At 41.6% G+C, this 12,929-nt stretch overlaps 1 protein-coding gene across 4 annotated transcripts in view; it reads left to right on the top strand.

The window, feature by feature from the left end:
• The window catches only part of OLFM4 (olfactomedin 4), a 53,581-nt gene extending 47,856 nt beyond the window's left edge, over positions 1 to 5,725 (top strand). For all 4 annotated transcript variants that reach the window (XM_089303633.1, XM_089303634.1, XM_089303632.1 and 1 more), the window contains exon 5: positions 3,715 to 5,725. In XM_089303633.1, the coding sequence (XP_089159759.1) occupies positions 3,715 to 4,526 (812 nt within the window). In that variant the 3' untranslated portion in view covers positions 4,527 to 5,725. The remainder of the gene's footprint in view (positions 1 to 3,714) is intronic.
• The last annotated feature ends 7,204 nt before the right edge of the window (positions 5,726 to 12,929 follow it).

The following is a 12,929-nucleotide window of genomic DNA, read 5'->3' as shown; positions in this document are numbered from 1 at the left end:
TGCGGCCACATCTATAGTATCGGCTATCATACTTGGTTCTTGTACCTATTTCCACTTCTATTTAACCATAACCAAGACCCTAAAAGTGGCCCAGAGGGGATGGAGAAAAGGGGGGATTAATAAAATGGACAGGAGGGTATTTAGGAATAGTTGAGGGGCTAAGTAAAGAAATTTATCTCATTTTTTTGTTTAATTTAGTTATTTGAGAAGCAGATATGTGTGCATGTGCACCTGTATATGTGTGTGGACACATATACATATGGAGAGAGGAAGAGAGGGGGAGAGAGAGAGACAGACAGACAGAAACAGACACACAGAGAGAATTCCCATTCACTAGCATACTCCCCAAAGGGCTGCGATGACCAGGCTTGGGCCAGGAGCTCAATCCAGATCTTGCACAGGGGTGACAGAGATTTCAATCACTTGAGTGATAATTGCTGCCTCCTCAGGTCTGCATTAGCAGAAAGCCAAAATCAGGAATCAGAGCTGGGAATCAAACCCAGGAACTCAGAAGCAAAACGGGGGGCCTCCTAATCAGGGTCTAAGCTGCTAGGCTAACTGCCTGCTCCTGTTTTCTTTTTATTATTATTTTAATTTCTACATATTCATGGGATACATTGTGATAATTAAACACAGGTATTTAACATGTGAAGATCAAATATGGTTAGTTAGCCTTTCCATCTCTTCATTTAAAAAATTTTTTGACCAACTATAATTGTACAGATTATTAGATACAGTCTGACATTTTAATACATGTATACAATGTATAGTGACCAAAAGAGGGTGATTAACATCTCCCTCTCTTTGCCATTGCTTTATAATTGGAGACTTCAAACTCTCTTGTTTGCTCAGAAAATATATAATAGGCTATTGTGAACACCTTACCATGCTGGGAACTTTGGAAAAATTGATAGTGCATATAACTTAGTCAGGCATTATCATGGCATTAAAGAAAGTAATCTACTATATCCCCAGATGAGGAAATATTTAGGCATGAAGGAACAAAAATAAACTTCTCAAGATTACCACTACTACTACTACTAATTATACTAATAATATTTTTATTAGTATAACATTATTACTACTGCTGCTAATACTAGTGGCTCATCATTTTATAAGTTGATCATAAAATTAAAATTGTACCTGATTTAAATATTAAGACTAAACAATAAATATTAAATAAAAAAAGATGAACCATTTTTATTAGTAGTAGTAGTAGTTGCATAAGTAGCATTCGCTCCCCAAATGGCCACAAAGACCAGGGCTGGGCCAGGCTGAAACCAGGAGCCTAGAATTCCATCCAGGTCTCCCACATGGATGGGAGGGCCCTAAGCACTTGGGCCATCTGCTGCTGCTTTCCCAGGTGCATTAGCAGGGAGCTCGATCAGAAGTGGGACAGCCAAGACTTGATCCAGTGCTCATCACAGGCAGCAGCCTAACCCACTGAGCTCCACAATGCCAGCCCCAGTATTAATATTCTTAATAAAGGTACTCTTAGGACAATAGTAATAGTAATTTTTGAAAAGTTGATTTCGGTTCCTTTGTATCTTTAGATTTCTGCATCTGGGGACAAAATAGTTTATTATCTTAAACCCTATGATAATACTTAAATAAGCTATATGCACCACAGATTTTCCCCAAATATTTTGTCTCTGTTGGTTTGGGACATTTCCTTTCTGGGAAGGCAAGATTCAATGAAGCAAATAATTCCTAAGTCTTCCAATCTGAAAGGAAAAAAAAAAAAGGTGACTTTCTTTCATTTCCTCAGAGTGAAATGTAGTTGAATAAATAAGTTCTCAGGAAGATATTTCAACTAGAAAATCCAGTTTGTAGCATATGGAAACTGGAACAGTTTTTGTTATCATTAAACTGAGCACACTGCTAACTTTATTTTAATAATTCATGCATTGTTTCATAAACAAAAGCAAACAAGCATTCATCTGAGAGATCACTTTTAGGAGAAGAAATAATAATTTATAATTCTATTTATTATTTCTTTAGTGGAGAGCAGTCTCTTGGCTGAACACACGTTGCTTTTTTATTTATGAAATGGCGCATGCATTATTAAAATAAACCCGCGACTGTGTTGTGCTTAATGATATGCAAAATTATTTGAGGTTGGGTACAGAGTGGTTTCATTTCTCTACCTGTTGTATGGTTGGCTGGCTTTCCTACCAACTGTGGATTTATGAGAGCATTTAAGGAGCACGTATTAATTCCAGGACCAAAAAAGCCTCTGCAGATTGGAAAAATAAAAGCAAGATTTCTAGTAATGATTTCACCTCTGAACAGTTCTTGAATGGGGAGGAAAGAGGGGAGAAACATTTAGCAAGGCAGGGACTGAGACTTTCCATATTGGACAGAAGCAGAGACTCAGAGACAGAAGCTCTACTCACTCCTTTGTCTCCCAGAGTGCCAGTCTCAGGCAATTCCACAGATCTCTGCTTTTGGCTCCAGGTCACTTCATATGTCCTCAGGGGCTCCCTGATTCCCTCCAAGCATTTCAGGCTCTGCTCCTTCCTTCCTTCACCTGCTCCACTCTGGACAGCAGTACAGGAGAAAATGAACTCAAATGTACTTAAAGTTGAATTTTCTTCTTGGCCAATAAACTCCCTCATCAGTCTTTTTCAAGGGTATTTATGAAGATTCCAGAAAATGTATATTCAACTCTAGGATAGTTATTGTAAAAATCCCAAGGGAATTCTATTTATGTTTTTTATAGCTCATAAAACCTTCAAATTGGCAAGCATTTCTGTGACAGTGCAAGGGCCAGTTGCCCAGCCTGAGTAATTTCCCCAAGAGTTACAGGGAAGATAGAGTCAATGGATCAGTGCATCTGGTCGCACTTGATTGTACACATTGAGACAATGACTGTGTCCAAATGGGAAGGATGAAATACTTGCCTGTCATTCCCTGGCACAGTAGCATATGCTTCATGAACAGCAAGTCTTACCTTGCAACTCTGCAGCAGGAGGCTCACCAACTGACTTATGGGATGTGCTATGCATTAGGTACACACAGACAACATTGCCCTCAAATAACTTCATGGCTTCTCAAGCCTGAATTCCCAGCATCTTAGAACCCTCTTTATAGATCCATAAAATACTTTATTTTAAACATCCATTCCTGAGATTAGCTTGGAGTGGGATTGGTGTCTGTGTGGGTAGGCACTTGGGGTCCCAGGGAAAGGCAGAGCGAATCAGAACATGAAGACTGCCCAGGATAATCTCCAACTTTGTCACGATCCTCCCTGGGGCTGACCCTGGGGAACAGCACCTTCTGGCTTAATGGAAGTAAGGTAGAATTCTGGGATACTCTTTCTGTCTTGATTTCTCTGTAAGTAAAGTGAAATAAGATAACATTTTCCAAATGGTTTCTGCTAAAGAAAAATATGTTAAAAACATCAAGTCTCTTGCTTGTCTCTCCCTGGACCCTCAGACTTCTTGAATGTGGTTATTGGCAGTTTCATTATTCCCATTTCCCAGATTGAAAGCCCTTCCACAGAAACAGAAGGTGGCTCTCTGCAGAGCCAGCGGCAGGTTCACGTTGAGACGGAAGCCAATAGGAGGAGGCTTGGCTCTTCTCCATCAGAACCACTGCTGTCATTGAACGTTGACAGGATATGGATTCTTTTGGTTGTTAGGTTATTAAACTGTCTATATCCTGTCATTCATTTTTCTCTAAGAATGCCTTTTTATTTTCTCGTTTGTATAGGGAGCTGTGGTCACGGTGGTGTATTGAACATCAGCAAACCATCTATAGTTCAGCTCAACTGGCAAGGGTTTTCCTATAAGTTTGGTGCCTGGGGTCGGGATTATTCTCCCCAGCACCCAGACCAAGGACTGTATTGGGTGGCACCTTTAAATACAGATGCGAGAGTGTTGGAATACTACAGAATCTATAACACACTGGATGATTTGCTACTGTATAAACATGCACGACAGTCTCGGATTGCTTATGGCCAAGGCAGTGGTACAGCTGTTTACAACAACAACATGTATGTCAACTGGTACAACACCGGAAACATTGCCAGAGTTAACCTGACCACCAATACAGTTGCTGTGACTCAAAATCTCCCTGGTGCTGCTTATAATAACCGTTTTTCATACGCTAATGTTGCTTGGCAAGATATTGACATTGCTGTGGATGAGCATGGATTGTGGGTGATTTATTCAACTGAAGCCAGTACTGGTAACATGGTGATTAGCAAACTCAATGACACCACACTTCAGGTGCTAAATACTTGGTCTACCAAGCAGTATAAACCATCTGTTTCTAATGCCTTCATGGTTTGTGGGGTTCTATATGCCACCCGTACTCTGAACACCAGAGCCGAAGAGATTTTTTACTACTATGACACAAACACAGAAAAAGAGGGCCAGCTTCAGATTCCAATGCATAAGGTACAGGAAAGAGTGCAGAGCATTAACTATCACCCTTTTGAGCAAAAACTTTTCGTTTATAATGATGGTTACCTCCTGACTTATGATCTTATTTTCTTACAAGAACCCCAGAAAACTGTTTAGGTGTTAGAGTGAAGGAGATCAAAATATTTGTTAAAAGTAGTCTTTACCTAGTTAGCTATTTGCAGGGAGATCTAGAAATGTGATTGGTTAGTGGTAATTGGGTGCATGGTTCTGCAATACTAGGGACCTATGACGTTTGCTCTGACTTGGTGAGTTCTTTTGGGAGCATCTGTCTATTGGGATCTATTTTCCAGCTAAAATAAGGTTTTTCCAGGATGGAATCTCAGAGTTTTAGGGAGCATTATGGGTTCAGTGAAGCCTATGGTGCAGTGACGTTTGAGAAAGAAGCAACACAAAGAGCACTTAGTAAGGTTCTGGGGTCCTCTGTGCAGGAGGGAGTGCTCAAGGGCTGCTCTTCATCTAGACAGCCCCAGTAATTCTTCCAAGCCAGAAAGGACCCTGGGGCTTAATAAGGCAGACTAATTTCAAAGCTCCCTGAAGGACCAAATTTCTAACTTTTTTTTTTTCCAGTAGCACGTAGAATGATGCTTTGTATTTAGAACGTAGGTAAATCTGTGAAGTGCTCTGAGTTTTCTGGAGAAAGGGCTTTTGATGCACTAAATTGTGTATCGCACATAAATCCCAGAAGGATCTGCAGATGAGGAACTTAACTTTCCTTTCTCATTGTGTACCAGCATAAGAGTCAGTAGAACCCTCTACCTCATCACTTCATTCCAAAGGCAGCTCAGAAGGTTAGAATCAGAATTGCCAACCAATTTCCCCCACCTCCTCTCTACTGTTTGTTATAAAAATTTCACCATTTTTCTACAGAAAAATATAAGAAAGCTTTCTTTTGTCTCATCATGTACTTCTATTTAGAGGGCTCTAACAACTGAAAGAAAACCAAATGGCAGTGATAAAATGTTAGCATCTGTGATTATATAATAAAGACCCTGGAGCATATGTGACACTTGCATTAAGTCACATCAGTTGTTTCATGTAATTTTTGTCTTTCTTTAAGTCTGGAACTTGTGAGAAAATGAAATTTTAATTTTATTTTGTATGGAAGAGATGTTGGAAAGCTGTTGAAACTCTCTAGTAAATTGGTGCAGGTTGAAACCCTTGCAGGTCTCTGTGTCAAAAGATGGCTTTATCATCTGATCTTGGTCTGTTTTACATTGATGCTCAAGTGCTAGTCTATAGGATTGGTTTCTTATATGCTATACTGTCCCCCTTTTAATAAATGATTAAAATTAAAAGTTGTCTGTTGTTGTTATTTACTTTTTAAATAAAAAATTCTAATGCTATAACTAGTACTCAAACAGTATTTTTCACTTTGTGTTTCTGTGTGAGTGCAAACTGTTGAAAGCTTTACTTAATATATGCTAAATTGATCTTCTGTATATAAAGATAATCGAAAATGAATCTTGATGTGAATGGAAGGGGAGAGGGAGTGGGAGAGGGGAGGGTTGCATGTGGGAGGGAAGTTATGGGGGGAGGAAGCCATTGTAATCCATAAGCTGTACTTTGGAAATTTATATTCATTTAATAAAAGTTAAAAAAATTTTAAAAAAAGAAAAATAATAAATAAATAAATAAATAAATAATCCAACATCTTAAGATAGTCCACTTCCTGCTGTGAGGTACATAGAATGGCTACCTCCCAAACATGAGTGGTCACCTAAGGGCAGATCATATCAGTAACTTTTATATAAGGATTCAAAATCAGGCTGGCTCTTTGGTTTTCATTTCCCTTTAAAATCTGTTCTTTCTGGAAGCTTTTTATTGTACAGGATTGCCCTCTTATCTTTTGGGATATGACCTTATGTTCTTATTAATTTGCATGAATGATCTGATTATTTCCAATGCTAGACTATATTTGTGTGGTTATGTTCCTTTTCCAAGTGAACCATTAGCATGGGTCAGAAGCCTCCAGATCCTTCCCACACAGAGTGTCTTGGACAGAAAGCAAAGGACTAACTGGCCTTATCCAGAAGAAAGTACCTCTACCCACGAGAATGTGCAGGGGACAATTGATACTAGAGCTGGAAGGACAGATGGACTCTGCTAATATATTCGTCTTACTGAAATGCTCACCTTTTTACCCATGCCAAGCTTTGTAAGGCAGATGGCAGCTAAACTATCTAGTATTTTTGACAATGTTTTCCCCTATCTTTTTCAGAGCTGAACATAGAGACAGGTATGGCCTTCAAAATGCAATGAGATATAAAAGATAAAGACACGTATGTCATGTGAGGTGTAGGTTAAAAACAGTGATGTTATATTTAATCTGGCTGAAGGCAATTTTCCAGATGAATGTTTCTACCAAGTACACAGTATGACCTCTGAAGATTCGGAGAGGAGGCAGGAAGCCGAGGTAACTCTCACAATCAACTTCTTGTTTGAACGGCTACAGAGGCGTTAGTCTGCAAATTCATTTCCGAACCTCCTTCCCACTGCACGTGGAGTACGAGCCTGCACTGATTGCCTGCAGGAAGCCTCCCTGCTGGAAAAATTGAGTGACTGAGGGATTTAGGCTCAAAGGTTTACTGCAATGCATTTAACACAGTGGAAGTTGTGCGTGTGTGTGCATGTGTGTGTGTGTGTATTTAAATAAGCTTTATTCAAGTACAATTCATATGTGATAACATTTGCCAGTTCAATGAGTTTTTAGAAGTGAGTAGTCATATAAAGACTACCACAATTAGGAAATAAAACATTTCCATTAACCCCCCCCCAAAAAAAAATTTAGTTCTATTGTACCCTTTTGTTGTCAGCTCCTGACATGCTGACCTGTTTTCCAAAACTGTAGTTTTGCTTTCTCTAGAACGACCTGGCCATGAAAACATACTCTGGGTAGCCTTTTGAATCTGACTTCTTCTAAAGTAAAACTAGTGAAGCTTGTGACTATATAAAGAAAATTGAAGGTACATCATTGTAAAAATTACAAGAAAGGGGGAAGGTGGGAGTGAGAGAAGGAGGGGAGTAGGAAGCTTCATTATGCTCTTTCTTTTTTAAGATTTATTTTTTATTTATCTGAAAGGTGGAGATACAGAGAGAGGAGGAGAGGGAGAGGGAGAGGGGGAGAGAGAGAGAGAGATATCTTTCATCTGCTGGTTCACTCCCCAAGTGGCTGCAATGGCTGGAGCTGGGCTGGGCTTAACCAGGAGCCCAGAGCCTGAAGCTTCTTCTGGGTCTCCCATGTGGATTCAGGAGCCCAAGAACTTGGACCATCTTCCACTGCTTTCCCAGGCACATTGGAAAGAAGCTGGACTGGAAGTGGAGCAGCCAGGTCTCAAATCAGTGCCCATAAGGGATGCTGACATCGCAGGCAGAGGCTTAACCTACTACATCACAATGCCAGCCCCTCATTATGCTTTTATAACAATGTATAGGAAATACATGGAGTTTGTTCCCTTTTTATAAATAAAAACATTTTAAAAAAGAAAGAAAAAATAAAACTAGTGAGTTCAAATTACACCAGAATAAGGTAGGTAACTGGGTTTATCAGTGACTCTTGGGGTTCTCTGCATTGTAAAATTATTTTTCTTATGTCTGAATAGGAAATTGTGGAGAGCTGTGGTGATGGTGATCCACTGCCCTTCTAAGTGTTCCTTAGTGGCCGGAAGTTGCCACAAAGTAGAGAGACCCAACTCTGGGCATCAATCAGTCTTTTCTGGTAGCATGCCCAAAGCTGAAAAGTTTCCTTACTACCAGCCTTGTTCACGGTTAATTCTTCAGTCTCTACCCCTATGCCTCGACCATCTATACCCAGGTGAGTTCTGACATTTACCAGTGAAGAATCAAGTAGTTAAAAGCAAAGGATGCAGAGTCATGCAAATGAGATTTGACTCTTAGTTCTTCTTACAAGGGTATGTATCCTTAACTTCTTGGAAACAGTGTTTTGTTTTTTCAACAAGAAGGGATTTGGATAATGCCACCTACTTCACAATCCTGTTGGGTGTAATAAATGATATTATGTATATCAAGTGTTTAGTAAAGTCTTTGGCACATGCATTGCCCTAATGAAGAGTTATTATCCCTGTTTCCCATGTCAAATTTCATCTGCAGAATGGTCATTATGTTGATAAGATATAAAGCTAATTGGAGTTTACATTTCTCCTCTATAATCGTTGTTGCTATCAGTGACTCTTTGAAGCAGATGCCATTTTGGCCTGAAAGAGTTATGCAGGTTGGGACATCTCTTTGTCTTCAACTCCAAGATTGATCCTGAGCACTAATGTCTGCTATGTGTTGGCTGCAAAAGAGAGAACAATGTGAGCAGTAGAAACTGACCCTGTTTCCCCTCTCTTTGGGGGCACTGACACCTAGATGAAGGCTGGCTTTCATCAAGCCCTGTGGATAAGACTAAAATAGATGCATACAATTTCCTACTTGTTTTGCCATAGTCAAGAAGAATGTCAGTTTTTCAGAACAGAGATAGGTCCTTATTTTGTACTCTACTTTTAGTAAAATAACCTTTAGAAAAAGGTCATTTTGTACTCCCTTTTAGTAACACAAGCCTTTAAGAGTTTGTTTACATCCCTAACCTTGAGAGTATGTTTTTCTTCTCTCTTGTTTCATGAACCACTGAATGGGACAGCTTGTCAAAGGAGGGATAGAAGGTGACTGTGTGGCCACCTTCAGGATGGCATAGAGAGGTTCTGAGCCCAGGCCTTCTGTCATTTCAAACAGATGTCATGTCATGAAGGGTGATTAGCCTCCTGTGCTCCAGAATGTTCTGGAACAACAAAAGAGTGAATTGTGACACATCAGAAAATAAAAGGCAGACACATTTCTAAGGCACACTCCCAACCAGTGGAACAGACCAGCTGGCATTGCTCATGGATGAGAGATGCTGTTTGAGTTTCAGTTCAGCTGCCAGGCCCCACATCTGTAACTGGCTTGTGCCCACTCGTCTCTGAGATCCGCATCTGTTCCTGGATTTCATCAGGGGGAACAATCAGAGAATCAAGGTTCATAGTGGAGAAAGAGGCCCATCATCTCTCCAAGGGGGAGCAGCTTCTTGGGTGCCACCCCTGGACTCCTGGGAGCCAGGAGTTCCACTGTGAAGACAGTTTCTCAGACCTCAGCCCCTCAAGGACTACCAAAGACGGACCTAAGGTGTGTTTGAGGACTTCTGTGTGATTTGGGTAGAACTCAGTGCAAATGGAAGGTGACAGAGTGTTAGGATGGAATGATGCACAGAGCCAGGGTTTCTGTGCCATCAAAGGGCTTTGATTCCCGCGCCTCCACCCAGGACATTTACAGTGACTCCAAATCAAATCTCTTTTTGCAGCTGTATTGAGGTATAATTGATAAAAATGGTAAACATTCAAGGTATAAAACACGATGCATTGCCACATATATACACTGTGAAATGATTGTCACAATTAAGCTAATTAACTAATTAACTGGCACATTGTCTGACATAGCTACCAAATCTCCTCTCTTCTCACTTGGATTCTACCAACCGATGTGTTCTTTTTGGTTGGGATCAATCATGCTGTACATCAGCGTGACTGGTGACTTACTCTGGTTTTCACCTGCTGCCTGCTGTAAGTCAGAGTTCAGTGTAAGAGCAGAGATAGCTTCTTTTTACTGGGGTGCTGCTACCTGCTGTAGCAGGCAAAGATCGCTGTTAAGTGGTTGAGCACAACAGCAGGCTTTCACAATTCTGTCCTTGTCATTGTTTCTTTTTAACCCCTTTCCCATTTCCAGCATCCTCTTTTTTTTTTTTTTTTTTTTTTTTTTTTTTTTTTTTTCCCATCTCACACTCTAGTTGTGATTTTTTTTCTCCACCATGATGGAGGAGAACTTCAGGAACAGCAATTCAGGAACAGCTTCTAGAGTAGTGGTTCAGGAATCCAGGCTGCTTCCATCTTGTGTCTCCACCATGTCCACATACAGCTTCCCAGCTCACTGTACTCCTTTCTAGCAAAGCAACTGTAAGGAGGAGAGAACATGAAGGAAATTAGGTTGCTGGTTGATGAGCATCAGTCTGAGAGTGGTGTACAACATTCCTGCTCACAATCCATTAGCACAGGGCCATGCCTAGCTGCAAGGGAGGCCTGAAACATGGTCTAGCGGGTATGCAGGGGAAGAGAAAATGGCCAGTCCATCTCACTACTCTAGGTATTACAAGAAGAGTATTGAAGACAGAGTTAGGTGCTTAATCATCAGAAAGGCTAGAAGTGCAGCAAGCAGAGGCCACTGGTGAATGCTTGACTTTGAAGCCACACCATCACCTACAGTCCAGAAACTGAGGAACTGCATTCTGCCACTGCCATTGGTGTCATCCCACATTCCCCAAACTGGTACGAGATGATGGAACATGGAGACCGTCTGCCAAAACCACTCAGCTGTGTGGATGCCCACTTATGTCCCTGTAGCCTTCCACTTTGCAAATCTCACGTAAATGAATCTTGTGGGTGGAATCTAAAATGCACCCAACACTGTATCTATAAAGAAATCTTGGGAAATGGCATCTTAGTTTTTCTTTCTGGTAATATAGGGAAGATGACAGAAGAGGTTGGGAATCGGTGCTAGCGCCAGTGGACAAAGTTTGTCTGAAACGTGGCACAACAATTCCTTTCTTCTTTGGTGACTGCTTCTTTTGGCACCTCCTTGCCCTCTGATCACCTATCACTGCAATCTCTTCACCTTATGGTGAGACTACATGCCAACAAACTCATCATCAATTGGAAATATGGTAAAGTCAGAAATGTATCTAATATATACCTAACCCACCAAACAGCGTTGCTTAATCTAGTCTACCCTAATCAGAATAAGTCCTTAGAATACTTAGCCTACACGTGGGCAAAATCATCTAATGCAAACACAAAGTCTGTTTTATAATAAAGTGTTGGCTATTCCATGTAGTTTATTGAGTAATGGATACTGTATAGTTCTGGATTTTTTTCCCCTTCTGCTGGTGGGGCTGCCTGGCTTTTTGAGAGGATCTTATTGCATGTCATCAGCCTGGGAAAAGATCAAGATTCAAAGTACAGTTTCTACTGAATGCATCTCTTTTTCACACCATGGTAAAGTTGAAAAGAACCTTAAATTGAACCATTGTGAATTGAGGAGTGTCTGTGCCTTTGCACCCAGCAGTGGCCTTGCCTCGTGCCAATGTAACGGCAAGTTCCTCCTGCCCCCGTGATTTCTCTGAAGGGCTTTGAAGGGGAGCTGCCTCTTGCTTCTCGACAACCCCTCCATTAGTCGCCAGTGGGGACAAAGCTGCTACCTAGTGAGTCACTCCCAGGGGCATCAGCAGTGTCCTAGGACAGGCTTGGATACCCTTGTTCTTTTATTGCCTCTGGGTAAGAATCCCTTCTAGTTGTGAAGCCACACAGAAGCATCCAGAATTGGGGGTAACCCATGTCCTTTGTTTCTCTCCTGTTCATCATCTCTGAAATTCTGGCAGATAACTTTTCCCATAGACTTACAGACTGCTGCTTTGAGGACGTGACGCTTTATCTGGAATCCTGAGATGTCAGGGCAGGTGGGGCCCATCCCACTGCCAGTCTCCACCCAGGGAGAATCCTGATAAGTCCTGGTAAGTCTGTGTTCCTTTCCCACAAAACCACACAGTACAACTGTTTTCTCAGAGCTGTCCCAGGCGGGGCTGCACCGCAGTGAGTTCCAGCCCCACTGAGCTGATCTGCCGCTTGCTGGCATGCGGGTGGCGGATTTCCTAGCAGGATCCGAGAAGTCAGTGAACGAAGGCAGAACTGCCCTGGAGAGGAGAGATTCTGGCAGCATAAGCTCAGGGAATTAGTTTGGGAAAGAAAGTTTATAACAACAGTGTTCTAGTTCCTGCTGAATAAAACATTCAGAGAGCTTTGCTTCTCCCAGCAGAAAAATACAGTACAGTACTCTGGTAGCAATAAGATGGTTGTTATTTCTAAATGTTGTGTTTAATAACAATCGGATGGCTGCAGCCCTCTGACCTCAACATTGCAGTCCCTCCTGAGCCTGTCCTAGGCATCCTGTGTGTGTGTTGTGTGTGTGTGCACCTGCATGTACACACACACATCACACACAAACAGACTGCGTGACCTGAGGCTGCTTTGCGGTTTTCTCATTGAAGCAGATGGAGACACAGCTGTTTGAATGAATGGGGCATGAGCCCAGAGAAGGTACAACTGCCTGCATACCGACCAGTAAATATGTTTGTTACACATCTGGTAGCTAGTTCTACAGCGAGACAGCTAATGGGGTTGATATTTAAATGGCCATTAGTAGGCTCTGGATTCAGTGCACCCAATTAAGAAGTACCCTGCTAGCTTTCTCGGCGCTACTCAGCTCACAAGAGCTCGGGTCATCAACGCCTGTAAAGAGAGAAACTGCAATTCTGTGAACGGGAGATTGGGGATCTGGAGTGGACATCTGCATCCACAAGCCCCACAGAGGAGGAGAGCACCCCTGGGTGCCCTCCTATGCAGGTGAGGAGGCCATGCG

This window comes from Oryctolagus cuniculus, chromosome 9 (genome assembly GCF_051225735.1).
Source record: "Oryctolagus cuniculus isolate XC-2025 breed Fujian yellow rabbit chromosome 9, ASM5122573v1, whole genome shotgun sequence".
Taxonomy (NCBI): domain Eukaryota; kingdom Metazoa; phylum Chordata; class Mammalia; order Lagomorpha; family Leporidae; genus Oryctolagus; species Oryctolagus cuniculus.
This window is presented reverse-complemented; position numbering and strand designations above follow the sequence as displayed.